The sequence below is a fragment of the Mirounga leonina genome, unplaced genomic scaffold (genome assembly GCF_011800145.1).
Source record: "Mirounga leonina isolate KUSES-001 unplaced genomic scaffold, KU_Mleo_1.0 Mir_174, whole genome shotgun sequence".
In the NCBI taxonomy this organism is placed as follows: Eukaryota; Metazoa; Chordata; class Mammalia; order Carnivora; family Phocidae; genus Mirounga; species Mirounga leonina.
This window is the reverse complement of record NW_023270451.1, coordinates 23,370,123-23,385,330: the sequence shown is the minus strand read 5'-3', so window position 1 is coordinate 23,385,330 and position 15,208 is coordinate 23,370,123. Positions and strand designations below refer to the sequence as shown.

The window sequence follows — 15,208 nt, the reverse complement described above, 5'->3', positions numbered from 1 at the left end:
GCCTAGAATGTGGAGTCTTCACATGTTTTGCACATGTTATTTAATCAACCCCAAAGTTTAAAAGTATTAGAATCCTCACTTTTCTCCCAGTGAGAACGCTAGACAGTTTAGAATCCTCAGCTGTTTCTGGTCACCAGAAGAAGTGAAGAAAATAGTAGGGATTTGAGGGATACAGAGATATTTTAGTGTCTTTTGGTCAGATACTGAGAGTACTTCTGACTTGGCTTTTCTTCCTCCCTTCCTCCTTCCCTCCCTCCTTTTTCTCTCTCTCTCTTTCTTTCTTTCTTTCTTTTTGAAATCAGGAGATAGTTTTCTCCTAAAATACATATACTGGATCATTTAAGGGAGAAACTAATAATGAAATTAAATGTGTGTTGGTGAAATTTTCAGTAAATGATCCGAAAGATACCAGGACAAGAAAGAGAAGATGCTCCTTTCAATCAACACTGGTATTAACCATTATGTGATAAAATAGGTAATTTTAAAATTCCAGTGAATTCCAAAGACCTTGGAAGTCCGCTTCTTCATCCAACATTATTAGGCTCCTGTTGACCTGTTTACTATGCAATGCTGTGAATATTAAGCATTTTACCAAATTGTTATTGTCACAGGCTACTGATAGTTAATATAATTTAAAAAATGAATTATGGTAAACACGTGCATTGACCAAAACAATGAAGTGTGTTAACCTCCTATAATTTTTAAAAGTCAAGATGTGCTTTTTGTAGTATTAAAATAGTCTAGGTGGCACTGTTTTTCAGAAATGTGCTTCTGCTTATCCCACAACGCTTTTGGTATTTTCCTGGTAATTCGGCAAACCTCTTAAACCTGAACAAAATGAGGATTTTGTGCTTCTCTGTTTACAGAAAGAGCGTATCAAACTGACAAATTTGATAATCTTAAAAAAAGGAAAGAAAAAACTGTTCTTATTTCAAAGATTCAAAAAATAAAGGTTATTTACTATGCAGACCTAGATTTCTTGTTATTTTTAAGATAGTAAATTAGAAAAACATGGCCAGAGTTAAAGGTTACTCAATCAGGTTGAAGCTGGGACTTTTATTCCAGCAGTTCCTGTTCCCCAAATTATATCTGATAATGTCCTAAAGTCTAAACATATTTTAGTTCAAAATGATACTCAGCTCTTAGATATAAAATGTCACTGAGCTTCCAAATATCAACAGGTTTACCCACCCTCTTCAGCTGATGTATTTGTATTCGGCGTAATCTGCCACTCCACTTCTGAACTGCAGTATTTGAGGCACTGAAACTTTGAGCTGGAATGTTTGTTTTGCATTTTCCTATGCATAATCACAGGATTGGGACATTAATAAAGGGGTTGGTGTATTGGCCACTGCTGAGGCCTATTATTTAGGCAGAGTCATGGCAATGGAGCAAAGCTGAATGTGTGCAAGTGTAAAATACATTTCAGCCTGTATTATGTTGGATAGAAAAGAAGACAAGTGTGTCAAGAGACATGAGGAGTAAAATATCTGAAACTGTCTGACATGATCTTCACACGTGCCCGCTGAAAATGGCATCTATACTTCTCCACAATTCAAGAAAGATTCACGGTAAGTATGTGTCTACAGCAGCTATGGAAATATTATTATCCAGAAGCAAGATGGCACCTGTAAACTCAAAATTGGCCACATCCCATTGAACTCCATCTCTGAGAGAGGAGGAGGCTGGAAATGGTCGTGCTCTGAGGATGTCCATGTGGGTGGGCAAACATATTTTGCTGCGAAGCAAAGGAAGTGGTACACCAGGACTTCTTCATAAGTGCGAGGCCTTTATAAACTCATCCTCAGGGGGGCTGTTTTAAATAGAAAGAAAATGACACACAGTCCGCCATTGGGCTTCCTAACTGTTTGGAGAGAGCGGCCACTTTCCCCAAACATTAGGTTACTGTGGAGGAGTTTTCAAACTTGTCAACAATTCCATTTTTAACCTCGGCTCTTCCTCTCCACATAAGACGGAGAGATGCAAGGTAGCATGAACTATATTTGGTCTCACAGGAGACATAAGTCATTTTTACTCTGCTGACCCCTACCTGGCAGTGGAAGACATATTCTGGTGTGGTTTTCTTAAACTTCATGTTCCAAACCAAGGCCACTCCATCTGGTTCATGGGGAGCATCCTCGTTGTTGTTGTAGGAAGCGACCATCAGCTCAGGGTACTGGATGGAAGAGGTCACAAGGATGAATTATGTCAGGTTGCTGACACAAAGAAAACGTCTTTATTCCTACAGACAGAGGCTATGTTGCATCATTTAAATGGTACTTTCTTTTGAAGTTGTGGCATACTTAATACCAACTACTGCTTCAACCTATTGCAATCTGGTTTCTTCTTCCAACGTTCCAGGTGAGCTTGCCAGCAGCACCAGTAACTACCATATGCGCACACTACTGGGCCTCTCTGCATTCTCTGACACTTGGACTACTCCCTCCTTTCTCCTATATTGGCTTCCATTACATCTGTCTCTCCCAATTCTCTTCCTGACCATTCTTTTCAGTCCCTATAGGCTCTCCGTCTAATACCTATATTCCAGGCGGGCTGTTTTCTGCCCTTTTTTTTGGGTCTCTGTCCATACATTATCCCTGGGTGATCTCATCTACTCCAACGGCTTTAATACGCTTTAATATGCTGACAATGTTCAAATCTACATCTCTAGGCTTGATGGCTCTCTCAGCTGTAGACCTTTTGCATACTGGAGATTTCTCTGAACTGTCCATAGACACATAAGATGCAATGCATAAAAAAAAAAAGAAGAAGCTTCTTGCCTTCTACAAAAACCTCTTGCTCTTCTAATGTCCCCTCTTTTGGGTGCCTTTCATTAACATTCACCTACCTGCCTAAACCAGACACTCCACATTCATTTTTACTCCTTTCTCTTTCTTATCTCCTTCTTATGTACTGTGTTGACTCCTGCCTCAATACCTTTCAAATGCATGTTTTTTTTTCCATCTCTAAGGTGAGGGTCTCCTCAACTGATTTTTTTTTAAGATTTTATTTATTTATTTAACAGAGACAGAGAGAGAGAGAGCAAGAGAGTGCAAGCAGGGGGAGCTGCAGAGGGAGGAGAGGCAGATTCTCCGCTAAGCAGGGAACCTGATGCGGGGCTCCATCCCAGTACCCTGGGACCATGACCTGAGCCAAAGGCAGATGCTTAACCCACTGAGCCACCCAGGCACCCCTCCTCAACTAATTTCTTATCTGAATAGAGGCAACAGCTTCCTGAATGGCTTCCTGCTGACAGCTTGCCAGGCCCTCCCCTCCCCTACTCCACTCTCTATCCTTTGTCAATGTGACTTTACAAAACATACATTTGGCTAAGTCACTCCTCTGCTCAAAATGCTTTAATGGCTCGTCCTCACTTTCAAGATTAAACCCAGGTCATATAGGATCCTTCACGATCTGTCATTGCTAGATCCTCTGCTTAATCTCCTACCACCCGCCCTCCCTCCTCTACCCCCACACCCTGAGCCTCAGCCTCATGGGCTAGTTCTGAGATTCACAGGGACAGCCTCTGTGCCTAGGAGTGTAATACTCACTCTTACTGGAATGCCTCTTCTGTCTTGTTTCTAACAGTAACTCATGCATCCAATCCTCCAGACAATCCTAACTAACCATCCACAACCCCTCCTTCCATCTCATAGGCTCCCTTAGCATTATGTGTGCTCCTCCATCAAAGCCCTTGTCAAACTGTGCTATGGCTTTTATTCCCCACCTATGTCTCTTATTAGTCTATACGCTCTCTCTGAGCATAGGGACTTATTTTTATTAAATTCTAAATCTAGTGTCTGATAACTCCTAGCACATAATCAACTTGTGTCAAAATCTATTGAAATACAAATGGTCTTTTTTATTTTAGTGACTCTGCTCTCAGTAGAAAGACCTTATATTTAATCCTTTGTTGTCAAATAATGCCAACAATTAAAGGCATAAGTGCAAGAACCACAACCAGTAAAATAATAAGGACTCTAAAGTGAATAGAAAGATCTACTTAGTCTGTGTGAACTCTGTGCTGTGTGTGTAATTAAACAAACTGGGGAGGAATCTTGTGGGGGGTATTTATGAGTTAGAATGCATTTCATGAAAATGCCATTCCTACCTGGCATTCCCATAAGGCAGCCCCATTAAAAACAGCATCGGGATTAGAGCAGGTCTTATCACTCTTTGCTCATAGATGGCTTAATTATTTTCCTTCCTTTTCGCTATGCTATATACATATTTAACAGAAGATGGCCCTTATAAATTGAAACATCAACTTTTTTTTCTATCAAAAATGATTAAAGCTGAGTCTTCTAGGTGGCTTTATTCATTTGTCCAGCAGCCTCAACTTAAGAAACCTGCAGGGAGTTACAACTTGCTGGTTGATGCGGAGGAAGTATAATCCTACAACAAGACACATGTATGTGGCCACCAGGGGAAGTAATCATTCTTTATTAGAAAATGGTCTTTGATTCAAAGACCATTTAAAGAAACTAATATCCAGATAAACACAGAAGTCTCCAGACTGTCCATCTGAAGTTTAACTATGTCACATGTGAAAGGCAACTCTATAAACATCAACACCACTACCATAGTGACCAATGAGCAGCCAGATGTGTCTGGAATAATATCCCACAGCTTCACATCTGGGTCTCATCGTTGGCTCCCACTTGTAGCTTTTCTTTTTTCCATTAAAAAGATAGTTGAAATTATTTGGCTTTAAAACCCCTTTTGAAAATAGGGAGAGTTTTAGTAAAATACCAGGAAAATGCCTTTGGCGTAATTTCTATAATTGGCATCATAAATCCTAAAGATACTGATTTAACTCATATCTCATGCAAGTTTTTTTGATTTTGAAGTCTCCTCTTAAATGTCTTTTTCCATTGTGTGTTTGAACATGACTAGTCATATTTTCTTACTCTCAAGTGAAAAGTAAATCTCTGAACAATTATTTAAATCTTGAATGTTAAAATTATGACTTTTAAAGGGAATGTGAACAGTTATGAAGTTTATAATTACTCATCAGGTTGGATTATCCAACATTTAACCTAGGAGAAATTTACCTGAAAATTACCAGATCGGCTCTCAAGCTGTTCTTACAGAGAAATAAAATCTGACATTCATCAGAGAGGAAGGAACCAACATGTTTTTAGTGCCCATTATGTGCCAGACACTGAGCTGGGTGATGCATTAACTCATTTGGTCCTTGCAATCCTCTAAAGTAGAAGTGGTCTTCCCATTTCTACAGATGAAGAAGCCAAGGGTCTCAGGGTAAGTAACTTGTTCTGAGTTATGTTGCTAATAAACGAAGAAGTGAGAGCCTTACTCGAAGTCTGTTTGGCTTCAAAAGTCATGTCCTTTCCAGTCCACTGTGGCATGGGTCCAGTGCCTCCTACACATATGTAAGGCACTGTGCCAGGTGAAATGTGGGACAAGAATGTCAACAGTAATGTGCTTTGCTCTATAGGAACTCACCCTTAAGTAGAGGGAGGTAGGGCACGGGTACGAATAACTATAATGCAAACATAAAGGCAGGACATGATATGTGCCAAGGTGGAAATGTAAACACGGTTCTTTGGAAGTACAGAGGAGAAAAGAACCACCTTAGTTGGGATGGGGTGTGGCAGAGAAAGAAACTGGAAAGGACTTCTAAGACGAAATGAGACATGCATTGGGCTTTGTTAGGCGATAGGTTATTAGGAGAGAAGAGAGTGGGGAATATGGACAAGGGTACAAAGAGGAGTGCTGGAGATTTCTCTTGGTTATCTGCCTGGTTCACAGTGATTCTCCCATCTTTGGACATTACCTCAATACACAGGTATCTAATCCCAGGGACAATTAGTTCACTGCACGGTTGATACGTGACCCGGAGCGAATCACATCCTCTGAACTGGCTGTTGTACATTTTGAACTGCGACACAGAATCCATGGCTGGCAAATGAGTCAAGTTATGTAGCATCCTATTGGTGAGGTCCCACAAAGCGGCCCAGATTTGTACTCTTCCTGAGTCCCAGTTCTTCATCTTTTCCATGGATCTCCTAAGTGCAGAGGAGTGCCTCTCCAATACAGCCCCTCTTTTGCTCATGCTAGCCAGAGGTAAAGTTTTCTTAACTAATGCAGGGTAGGGCATGTTCAGGAGATGTCAGGTTGTAGCATTTGGCTGGGAGGCAGGTTAGAGGAAGCTGTAAACAAGAAGAAAGGGCTGGAGATGCCTTTGGGCATCGTCACAGAGGCCACTGAGCACAGGCTGATGATTTTAGACTTTACTCTGGGGACAGTAGGAGTTCTATTCAGCAACTACTAATACTACTGCTACTACTGCTTTCACGATGATGTCACATTTATTGGGCGCCTTTTATGTACTAGACACTCTTTAAGTCCTACTGCCATAAATACATTAACTCATATAATACTCACAATAAGCATGTGAGCTAGGTATTATTATCATCATTTATGAATGAGGAAGCTGAAGCAGAGAGAAGCCAAGCAACTTGCCCAAGGAGACAGTGAGAGTTTATAAGTAATCTTTACAAATATCAATCTGGTGAAAAATACTTATAAGGACTCAACAGTATAGAGACTGGAGGTAGAAAGACCAATTAGGAAGCCATCTCCTAATATAAGCAAGAAGTAGCGGGCATGGCATAAAGTTAGGGTCAAATCCACATTAGTGGACTTCAACTGGTATCTGCAGGAGTCTTCTTGCTACTGTAAATTTGATTGGATTTGGAAACTAAATGAACTATTAAAGATTACTCAGCTTTATACGTTGGGTGACTGCAAGGATGGAGGATGCAATTTCCATGTGAGGGGAGTCTATATGGTAGGAGTAAGGTCATGAGTGTGGTTTTGTACAAGTCTGGAAAAGCTGTCATGTGGTATGTGGATAGTATTATTGACTCACACTGTTCAACAATGGTCAATGAAGGACAAAGCTGACATAATCCCCCAAGTGACCCAGTTTCTTCCAGGGAATAACGTCTGGTGGATATTTGGCAAATATTGCAAAGTTAAAGTGTTCTTCTCTGAGAAGCCCAAGAGATCAAAGCAAAGCTATGCAGAAACCTTACAGTTCCTTCCTTTTTCTCCCCTCTGTCCCACTCAGATAGACACTTTTGACATATAGGCCACTTTAAGACTCCAAGACTGTGCCTCTCTCCTTCTTGTCTTTCCTAATATTATTGAATTGCATCTAGACTCATTCAGAAGTCTTCATCACCTAAGCATATAAGCCTGGTCCTTTGAACCCCATAAAAATGTTACGATGTAGGAGCTGAGGGTTCCAATCCCTTTTTCTTTTTTTCTTTAGTAGTCTCCATGACCAGTGTGGGGCTTGAACTCACAACCCTGAGATCGAGAGTCACATGCTGTACTGACTGAGCCACCCAGCTGCCCCTCTAATTCCTTTTTCTCATGCTCCATATAAAATATGCTTTTTCAGAACTGCAAACCTCTTTCCTACAGTGTAGATGAGCAGGTTACACAAAAATGGTGAAAAGTGTATGTGGTCTCTCCGCGGTAGAGCTTCTGCCCTTTACAGTTTCAGTTCTTGCAAAACCCAAAATAAAATACCAAACTGTCACACAGAACCCTATGTGGAAACAAATCCATCCATGGTCCATATGACCACTGTACACTGTGGCCAGGCAGGGACTGGCCCCACTGAGGCTGGCCCTGCCAACTCCTCAGGGAGCTTTATCAACTGACCCGGGAACACAGAAGTTACCTTTGAGAAATGCGTCAGATAAGGTTCCTGTGTAATTTCCAGACTCTGAACAAGTGAGCAAACCGAGCTAAGTGTTTCCTCAGGCTTGGATCTAATTTCTGTGCGTACACCCGAGCATGCTCACAGACCACCCACACGCTGGCGGGAAGTGGCTGGGCCAGCCCTGCTTATATTAGTCTCTGCACGATCAGGCACTGCGTGCTCTGTTGTTTGAATGTAAAAGGAGGTTCAAGAGGAGAGAACACTGGCCCACTTGGTGGCTGATGACAGTCCGGTTGTGAGGGATTACACTCCTCTTCAAATGAGCAAAAAAAAAAGAGAGAGAGAGACAAATGAAGAAACAGCCTCTTAACTATAGAGAACACACTGATGGTTACCAGAGGGGAGACAGGTGGGGGATGGGGGAAATAGGTGACAGGGATAAAGAGGACACTTATCACGATGAGCACTGAGTCATGTATAGAAGTGTTGAATCACTGTATCATACACTTGAAACTAATACAACACTGTATGTTACCTATACTGGAATTAAAATAAAAAACTTAATAAAAGTGAAGAAAAGGAGGTTCAAGAGGAGAGAACACCCGCTCACTTGGTGGCTGATGACAGTCCGATTGTGAGGGATTACACTCCCCTTCAGTTCTCCTATACTCCAGCAGGATTAAATGGGGCTCTTCACATCATCTGTTTCACAGCTCTGCCTAGAACACACTCTTCTCCCCTCCGGTGGTCTAAATCCCAGTCTTCCAGAGACAGATCCCAACCTCCACTGACCTCTGAAAGCCTGTGCTATCTGCCTCTTATCGTTCGGCACTTATAACCTCTCTTGGTTCCAGATTCAGAAGTCTTTTGTGAGAGGCACTGGTAAGAGAATATGCCCTGAAGTGCTGAAAGACGTGAGTTCAAATGTCCACACGACCACATTTTAGCTGAGTGATTTTTAGCAAGTTACTTAGCTTCTCTGAGGCTCAATTTCCTCAGCTGCACAATGGGGATATTAATGGTTGCTGCTTCATCTGAGTTATGAGGCTGAAATTAGAGGATGCCTTCAGGGCAGTTGGCACAGTGCTTAGCACATAAGAAACACAAATTAAAAGCTAGCCATGATTATTATTCCCCATAAGAACATACACCATAAAAAGCAGAAACTATGCTGTACGTAGATGTCCAGAATTCATCATTCCCATTTTCCTCATTGCTATTACGTCATTGTCATTGCAGGAAGGCACATAGCATGGCTGTTCTGAACGTGGGCTCAGAGGTCAGACTACCTGGGTTCAAACTCTGGCCACCCCACAACTAGGCTGTATGCCTTTGTGCCCATTATTTAACCACTCAGTGCTAGGTAATCTGTCATGTAATGGAGTTGGCTCTTCAGCAAGGTGAATTTTGGTAAATTTGCCTACTTTGACTCTGAATACGACACTAAGGAGTATAGACTTAGAGGCAACAGGGAGTTTTAATCCAGGGGGTGGAGTGATCAGATTTGCATTTTAGAAAGATTATTTGGTTAGGTGTCCAGAGGGAACACCACAGATGAACAAGCATGGATATAGGAAGACCAGTGAGAAGGTTAGCAATACTACAGGTATAGGGTGATAAATATATGAGTGGAGAAACAGACAGTCTTAGTGACAGTCTAGGTCTGGGAGATGAGAGGGAGAAGGTTGCTAATGTTAATGATGAAAGTTCTGCGTTAGGCCACTGGGTATATTGTGCTGTCTTTAACTTAGAATGCAGTAGGAAGAAAAATTCGGATATGTGAAAAAAATGAATTCGTGATTGCAGATTCTATGAGGCAGCTGAGTGGATCTGTCTGGTGTGCAAAGTGGAATTTCGGAGGGTGATAGGCAGGTGATATAAACAGGCTGCCACGTGGTGGCTGAATCCATAGAAGTGGAAGAGACGTCCCACATAGAGCATGTTGGGAGGAAGAGTAGAGGTTGAGGGTACAACCACGGGGACCACAGTGGTGGAAGAGAAATACGAAGTTTTGGAGAAGTGTGAGAACTAGCAGAGAGTGAAGCTGTGGAACCCAGTGGAAGGATATTGTTTTTAGACTACGAGGACGTCAACTAGGCTGGATGACAAGGAAGTCAGGGCAAATGAAGGCTTAAAAACAGCCACAGGATCTGATGCATGGGAAATCACTGGTGACCTTCAGGACAGCAGTTTCACAGACAGGATGGCCTGCTCCTTGTCTGGTGCCTAGCACATGGTAGGGACTCGACGCATGTGAATAACAGCATGCAAAATTTCAACTGAAAGCTCAGTAAAATGAGAAAGAAAACCAACAGGCGTAGAAAAAAATTGTAGGCTAGTAAATATATCTAAAGTAGTGGAGAAAAACTTTTTTTTTTTTTAATACAAATGCCATGAGAACACAGCCCAGGTTGTTCCATCCCAGCAATAATTCTTACCTGGAGAGACCAGTCCATACAAGTGACTACTCGATGCTTGGACCAATGCTCGTCGTAGAACTGACGATTGAAAGAAAGGTTGGCTCCCGCCTGGACATCCCTAGGAGGATTTAAATATCAAAGACAAATATGATGCTTCAGAATGGGGCTTTATCTCTGCTGCTCATATTGAAAGAATGCAATGGCAAGAGCATGGCACATAAAACTGAGGCCAAAGCTTCAGTTTAGATAGTAAAGGCTAATCATAAATAAATGAACTAATGGTAGTCTCCTCTATGAAAAGCTCACCCAGGAAAGGTTTCCATGTATTACTCCAAAGCTGGTATGAAACGTCAAGTAATTTTCAGGTTCTCATCTTGACCAGTCCCTAAAGCATTTTCTTCCTCCTAGTAAGTTCTATCTTGAAGCCGAGTTCCCTAGAAATCTCCCAGCTATCAAGGGAGCACAGTACCCTTGGAGATTCTTTGATATCATACCAATATCTCCTTATCTAGCCTTAGACCAGAGATGATAGGCAAGCTTCTCTTTACCTATAATTTCTGGTTGACTGTAGTGCTGCCTCCCTGCTCAAGAGTAAGTGATAAGTTTCACCATGAGTCAGGCAGAGTGGAGGGTGCGCGACTCACCAGAAGTATTAGATACTTAACATAGACCAAAACAGCATCTGGGGCTACACTTTGGTCAGCGTTTACTTGGCTGATACTCAACTGGCCACAAAACCTCCCTTGAAGAACTCTACACTGGTCATGCATTCGCTCCACAAGACTGGGTGCAAATTGAGTAACGCTCATTCTGTGCCAGCAGCTTTGGGATCTGCATAAAAAGCTGCCTACATTTCTTGGGCTTCAGTTCAGGAATTCCCCCACTTCCACCTTCCTCCTGTTCATTTCCTTCATCCCACTGACTCGCACCCTGTATCACTTGCCTTATACAGCTCTTGTTCAGATGGTGACTTGGCTCCAGACTGTTTACCTGAGCTCCGATCGGCTGACTTAGGACTTTTTTTTTCCCCCTACTAACTCTTCCTCAAATCCATCACTGCCAACTCAGGCAAGAGGTACACACACCCAAGTAACCGCCAGGCACCCGGAGGGAAACAGGACCCAGAAAATTGACTGAGACATAGAGTAATGGCTTTTTCAAAGAAAAATAAAGCATCTCATAACATGTATGTTCAAAATACTACTGTCTCTCTGAAATAGTCTAATGATGCTGCCAACTGGTTAGAACATTTTCAGAACCCTCTTTCGAAACTGTTTTTGGAGGTTGTGTTACATTCCCTTGAGCATCCTCAATGATAATACATTGTCCTTTGAGAATTGTATTTGAATTTTAGAAATAGTAAAAAGTCAAGTCTGGTGAATAAGTCAGGTGATCTCACCTTTTCATATTGTTCTTGGCCAAAAGAAATTGGTGGCTATAAACTGGCTATATTTATTTCTTACAAAGCTCATAAAGTACCTCCTCGTATCCCCATGATGATGGTTGACTGCCCCTGCCTTTTACAATATTTACGTTACAGTCTCAGAGAAAGTCACTGGGGGTCATTTGTTTTTATTGATTACTTTTTGTTTTATCTTTAAATATATACATTTTTTAAAATATTTTATTTATTCATTTGTCAGAGAGAGGGAGAGAGAGAGCACAAGCAGGGGGAGCTGCAGGCAGAGGGAGAAGCAGGGAGCCCGATGCAGGGCTCGATCCCAGGACCCTGGGATCATGACCTGAGCTGAAGGCAGACACTTAATGACTGAACCACCCAGATGCCCCTAAATATATCCCTGCACATGACTGTCCTACAAGACATATACACGTATGTTCACGGTATCAAAAAAAGGAGGAGGGTTGTAGTCTCTGTTAGCTCTTCCCCACATCGGTGAAGGGGTCCCATATCTCTCATGCTTATTTTGTTCAGCTTCCTGTTTGCTTAGACATCAAAAATAGATCTACTGGATATAATACAAATCTCCTTTGCTGCTTATAGGAGTGTTTTCTCAGAGGACAATGTACGTTACTCTGCCAGTCTCTATCACCTGGACTGTTCCCCAGATACCAAGTTCAAAAGCATTTCACGGAAGCACATGATAATTACAGGGAAACATTAATCCACAAGTTATAACCAAAGCCCTTAGTCAAAGCTGTTCAGCAAGATCAACCCTGGAATTTCATCCTCCTCTGATTTGTTTGGTTTGGGATTTGCCTAGTCAATACATAAGTGAATTTAGAATCAACAATAATTTATTGCAGTGTTTTTTTTTGTTTTGTTTTGTTTTTTAATGCACACAAGAAACTAACCCATCTTTTTCCTCTAACTCTCGACCGCTATAGTCAAAGAAGATGTCAGAGTCTTCTGCCAGTGCTCTTTCAATCACCCGGATTGTCCGATCAAAAAAGATGAGGAATTCCTCTGAATGAAGGATCTGCTGTTTTTCTTCCTCGGTCAGCTCTCGTGGAGGGGCTTTTTAAGTAAAAGAGATTGTTAGGAAAGAAGAAAAGGACAATTAAAACATTTCAAGAGGAATCCAACTCTTGAAAGAGACGACTTACCAAAAGAGTGAGCAGATGGTGAAATAAATCATTGTCAATATTGATTCTAAATTGCTCCTAAATTCACACCAAAGGTTTTTGCAGATGACTCTCCTAATTTTACAAAAATATTTCATATCTGGACTAATTACTATTTCAAAGAGTCAACAAAGATTACAAATGAAAACAACTGGTGTTTTTTAGCAACCAGTTCTGAATGTTCCCTGCTTTAGAACTGAACTTGAAAAAGAGCTCAAAGAGTACATAATAGAAAAATCTATAAAATTATGTATATTGGATATGACTGAAAGCTGCACATATGAAATAACTCAGAACTGTCTATAATATGATCTGGGTAGCATCCTTCCTCGCTCTCCTGGACACATTCATTTTATTTTAGAGGGTTATTTGGTAAGGCCAACTGGCTCTTACACAGGTTCCACTCAAAACCTGAAACGTGTCATTCCAAACCTGCTTTCCCCTGAGATATCTTCTGCTTTTAAACAAACGCATGGAACAAATAAACGCTTTTATAAGACATCTCGAAATTGTTTTTATGCCTTTCTTTTCTAGCGTGATTAATCTTATTAAACTAAGTTTGAAGATACAAAATGAGGCAAAGAGAGATTAAGTAACTGGCAGTATGTCCTGGTGTCAGAGTCCCAAGTAGGTTACACAGACAATCCCTTCAGTGGCAAGGCTTACATACAATGATCGAGAAAGGATTAGGGACTCCCCCAGACTGAGAAGCCCTCAAGCACAGAAAGGGTCAGCTGAAACTTTGTGGTTCTTCAGGAGCCCCAGCTCAACTCCCTTGCAGAGAGCATTCAGTACATGTTTGGTGCATCACTCTCTGGATGACTGGAAGCTTCTGGAATTTAAGGGACAGGAGGAGGGTGCTGCACTGCAATCAGTGCTGGAGTCCCTAGTGCAGTCTCTCACCCACGGGCTTGCCCAAACTCTTCCACAACCATCCCCATCACCATTCCTACCTGGCCACAGGGTCAGAGGACCCACATAGGTGCAGTCAGTGGTAGCAGTTTGTTTTATGTTACTTGTGTCGATCAGTGTGTCGTGAAGCCACTGGCCTACCAAATCTGAACTGGCAAGCAGAATGACTGCAGAGCCAAGGCAGTGGATCTCAAGACTTGAATGTCCATAATGTCTTCCTGCTTCTGACCTCCCCTTCCCTGCCCCAGCCCACGGTGCAGGGGGTCTGGACGGACTCCAGAATCTGTGTTTGTACAAGACTAGGGTTAGGATAATGTAGTTTGTTCACACTTGGCAAAATGCTCTCCAAGGTCATATTATAACAAAACATGATTCACCTCCTACATACAGCAGACGATTGTCTCCCAAAAGAGTTCGTCCCGTAGTTTGCGGTAGCCCTACACATAGTTAGAAATATTCCTTTGCTGCTGAAGCCTCTAGAGCCCTTAATATGCCAACGTGTACTGGGATGCTCTGGGAACCTCCATCGATACCTGCTGAGCAGAGGTGCCCACACTGGTCTGAGAAACGGTGAAAGTGGCAATGTGTAGACGTAAACAACAAGGACTCTACAAAACCAACCCGGAATCTAACATTGCCTCTGCCCTTCACTAACTTTGATTCTTTAATCAACTAAAGCTCTCTGAGTAGCAGTTTTTAATCAATAAAATGGGGTAATGATACCTAAACTTGAAATCTCATTTAAGGCTTAAGGATAAATATACTAGGCAAATAGTTATGCATTCAATAATTAGTAATTAAGTAGTAATTAGTCTACTTTTCTAAAACTCCCATAAATGAGGCCTTTGAATTTTTTCACCCTTATGTAAGTTCAAGAAAACAGGTAACCAGGCAAAAGAAAAAAAAAAAAAAAACCAAACCTACAAAATGCTAGGTTCATTTTGGTTTGGTAGTACTGTGTTACATAAACAAACAAGCTTCACCAAACGAGGATACCATAAGGCCAAGAAGAATGTCTTATTTTAAAAGCCTTGTTCAGCCTTAGTTACTATTGATGGATGACTTGAGACCTATCTGAAATTAAGCAGAGAAATAGGACTTTTTTCTCTTTATTCTTTTTTAAAATAATATTTAAAATATCTATTCTACTCTCTGTTTATCTTTTTGAGTTACTTATATTTCACCTGTATCTTTCCTTACAGGTCCACTATCTTGAATAAAAAATAGTATCTATGTCATTTTCTGTAATTTTTTCTTCCCTGTAGCTTATTGTCACTTTGATCTCAGCTTTCAAGACATACAACTCCTTCTCTAAGAGAAACATAAATGGCTGATCAAAGTGTATTTGCAGAGGCCAAGTTCAGGTAGGTGAAGGAGTAGCCTCTCCAGACATTATGTTTGACAATACAGTATTTGGCTTGAAATTAAACTGCTACTGAAGCAAAACAAAGGATATATTTTATATTAAGCTTTGATGTCTAACAGGGATCAAATGACATGATTTGTTAGCACAAAATAATAAGATGCATGTGCAGACAAGTACTTTTTGAAAGTCATAAACAATATTCAACTTAGAAATTAAATAGGGCCATAG

General features: G+C 41.2%; 1 protein-coding gene across 1 annotated transcript in view; it reads right to left on the bottom strand.

The window, feature by feature from the left end:
- The window catches only part of DYNC1I1 (dynein cytoplasmic 1 intermediate chain 1), a 311,144-nt gene that overhangs the window by 106,576 nt on the left and 189,360 nt on the right, over positions 1 to 15,208 (bottom strand). The window contains exons 8-10 of the mRNA XM_035020602.1: positions 12,433 to 12,595; positions 10,138 to 10,237; positions 2,051 to 2,176 (exon numbers count right to left, since the gene is read on the bottom strand). Of these exons, the coding sequence (XP_034876493.1) occupies positions 2,051 to 2,176; positions 10,138 to 10,237; positions 12,433 to 12,595 (389 nt within the window). The remainder of the gene's footprint in view (positions 1 to 2,050; positions 2,177 to 10,137; positions 10,238 to 12,432; positions 12,596 to 15,208) is intronic.